This window comes from Trichoplax adhaerens, genomic scaffold, assembly GCF_000150275.1.
Source record: "Trichoplax adhaerens TRIADscaffold_563 genomic scaffold, whole genome shotgun sequence".
NCBI lineage: Eukaryota > Metazoa > Placozoa > Uniplacotomia > Trichoplacea > Trichoplacidae > Trichoplax > Trichoplax adhaerens.
In genome coordinates this window covers 1-3,154 of record NW_002061291.1, presented here as the reverse complement: position 1 = coordinate 3,154, position 3,154 = coordinate 1, and the positions used below count along the sequence as shown (strand labels likewise).

The following is a 3,154-nucleotide window of genomic DNA, read 5'->3' as shown; positions in this document are numbered from 1 at the left end:
AAGATACTTTTAATAGCTTAATATGAAATTGCCAACGGCAATATAAACCATTATTATCACTATTTACACGCTAAATGAGCAAACATAACAGTATTTGCAATTCAAGATTGAATTTAAATCGGTATAAAAACATAAATTTATAGTTTGTGTTCATTTTAGCTGCCACTTAAACTTGCGTTAGAAACTGAGATTTATTTAAAACATAACTTTACTCCAAATAAGACAAGATATTGACCACAGTTCCTGCCACAGAGCTATAATGTACTATATCGTATAGTATATCGGTCATAATTGAAGGCTGAAATTTAATAATTGCTGTATATAATTTTAATTCATGAGATGGAAATACTTACTACCGATGTGAAGAAAATTACTTTGATATATTATGCAGCAATACCTACTTCATTAGTTTTAAAAAATTACTAAATTCCTTACATTCCATTTCAGCGTTGAACATAAGAACGTGTTCTTTATAGACATGTCATAACTAGCTTTGTTTTTAATATTTTAGCGTCACTTAGGGATGAACTTTATGTTAACAACAGTTTAAGTAATACTACGTTAAACTATCATGGCAGCAATTCTCCAGATGGCTTCGCAAATAATGATCATATATTCGCGCCAATTGCTGCAACAGTAATTTCTCTACTGCTAATATTCTTACTTCATTTCCTTTACAAACGATATTGTCGACGTCCACATATATCAGCTCCACGTAAGTAGATCTGTTGTTATTTATTTATGTTTAACAAATATTTAGAAACCTTGCACTAAGATCTAGTTTTCTGCTGTATAGCGGCGATGCTGATGACAAANATAGAGACAGATATTAATACTGATATCTATGAGCTCCATTCAGCTGTCATAAACTGAAAAGTTATTTTATTTTCATTCAATGTAGATACTGCTGCTAGTTCGCAGACTTACTTCTCTCATCAGTCCTACATTACTGGAATGCTATTGCTAATACTAAGGCATTATGTCTTCCCTCTTGAGGCTATTCCTAACTGCCCTCTTATACCCGCTATAAACTCTCCATTTTCCTTTTGCTAATATACGCTACATTAGAACATTCTTGATATCGCTGATTCTGTGCAGACCAAAACTACAGACTTACAGCCACTCCCTTACACTTACAAATACAAATTTAGCAAGTGCAAGTCGCTATGTCTAGGATACTAACATATGCACCATCGGTGGAGGACGAGATTATATAAACTCGAGCACTAAATTTACTATTCAGTTCCATTTTAATCATTTTTAGATCCACTTGATCATTATTGCTAGGAGTTTTCTAAAGTGCTTTTTAGTAGATTCTCTTACTAGGATTTATCTCAATAAAGTAAAGTCCTTAGACCTGTTACCCGTTGGCAGCTTATTTGTGCAGTCGAGAGTTAGTTCAACTATAATAAGTCGCCTAAGCCAGTTGGGGACACGAGTCGTCGTGACAACAGCGTTTATGACCCGTTCGAAAAGGTAATTCGTAACAAAATAATTAAAAATTGCTATTTAATTTAGAATCTTTTTAGTCTTCAGATTTCATAAGAGCCTTTAGCTTACAATAATAATGGCACAGGTACATCTGTAACAATCTCACTGCTACTAAGTTAGGTTCGTAGTTTAAAGATCTTAAGGTCTAAGATACTGAAATAGATTTCTGTAATAGCGTTGAAACACATAAACTTCAAGATTTGGGCACTGTAGTGTATTTATTTTCACGGTAGTTCTTAGGCATGTTCTTAAATGTAGACATTTTGTTACGTTCCGAATATAGATACCTCTACAGTCTATTTCAACTATGCTCAAATATAGCTTGTCATATTTAGTTATTTATAGCAACTACATTCTTTGCTATTTCCTACAATCATTTACTATCATGTAGGCTGTTTATGGTATATGATGTATCTAATTCTACAATCTTTTTCTCTCACTCTAAAACTATGAATACTGATGATTTCTGCTACACATTTATTCAGTTGCACGTTTTAGGGTTAGTATCTACACACATTACTTCACGACAGCTTACATGCTGATCTACCAGTAACTACCACGCTGTACCTTGTTATTCTCTACAATAAATATCTTTCTTTCTAATATCCCCTCGTATCATTATTGCGAAATGCCTAAGGAGTCCATGTCCGTATACTCTTCGTCATCACATGCACAGGCCTATAAGCTGTCAATCCCGGCTCTTAGCACTTGGTATAAGAGTGAATACTGAAAACCTTATGCACCGATTCATCATCAGCCATGGCCCTCTAACACGCTTTATTTTAAGCAAATTAAAATCGCATTATTTTAAAGGTTACAAAAAATTTATTGAAAGCTTATTACATTTAATAAATATTATTTGTAATTAATGTTTTAATGACTATAGTTTTAGTTTCTTCTATGGTAATCGAACCATACCATTTTTTGTTTTTGGTCTGTGGCCTAGAAAGGCATTTTTTCAGTAGATTAGATTGATGCCATAAGAAGTACATTAATATTATAATGCTAGTCTGCAATCACGGAATTAAATAATTATGGATGCTAACCTTCGTAAATGCAATTAAAGGCCTATACAATTCGTGAATAATATTGTTTAACTTGTAAGAATAATATTCATAGTAATCCTTCTCCTGTTGCACTGCAATTCCATTTATTTCAAGTAGTTTATTGCCCAATGTATTGATTAATTTTTGAAATTCGTTTAAACTTTGGACCTACGGAGTAATCCCAATGCATCGTGATTAAAGCTAGTAAATTATTCATGATAAAACTGATTTATTCTAGTATAACTGATAAAGTGAAGTTTAAAGTAAAGCCACCTCGTCTTCTATAGTAGAAAAGATGTCTGTAATTCTCTTAGTATGTCTATAACGCTTATTATAATTATTAACAAGAATAGACAATTTACTACTCATGCCATCTACTTACCATATTAGTAAAACTGTTTCGAATGGCATTACAAATTGTTGACATCTCACTCAAATCATCACTCCCTAGATTTTTAAAGGTACAAATACAGATGTTAATGCAGAGACATAAGATACTTAGAGAACAGGTAGCGGAAGCAGATTTATTGAACTTCTCCTCCAAAATGTTATATTTATTCTTGTGTTCCAATTTAGCGATGCCATTACGAATTGCCATGTCAAGCAGATTATCGGTT

General features: G+C 32.7%; 1 protein-coding gene across 1 annotated transcript; it reads right to left on the bottom strand.

Moving 5' to 3' along the window:
• Positions 1–2,379: 2,379 nt before the first annotated feature.
• On the bottom strand, positions 2,380–3,135 carry TRIADDRAFT_62739 (uncharacterized protein; the record flags this gene model as incomplete). The annotated part of the gene is made up of 4 exons (XM_002118688.1): positions 2,380–2,433; positions 2,538–2,705; positions 2,920–2,984; positions 3,036–3,135. 4 exons carry the CDS (start codon positions 3,133–3,135, stop codon positions 2,380–2,382), a joined length of 387 nt encoding a protein of 128 aa, XP_002118724.1.
• Positions 3,136–3,154: the final 19 nt, after the last annotated feature.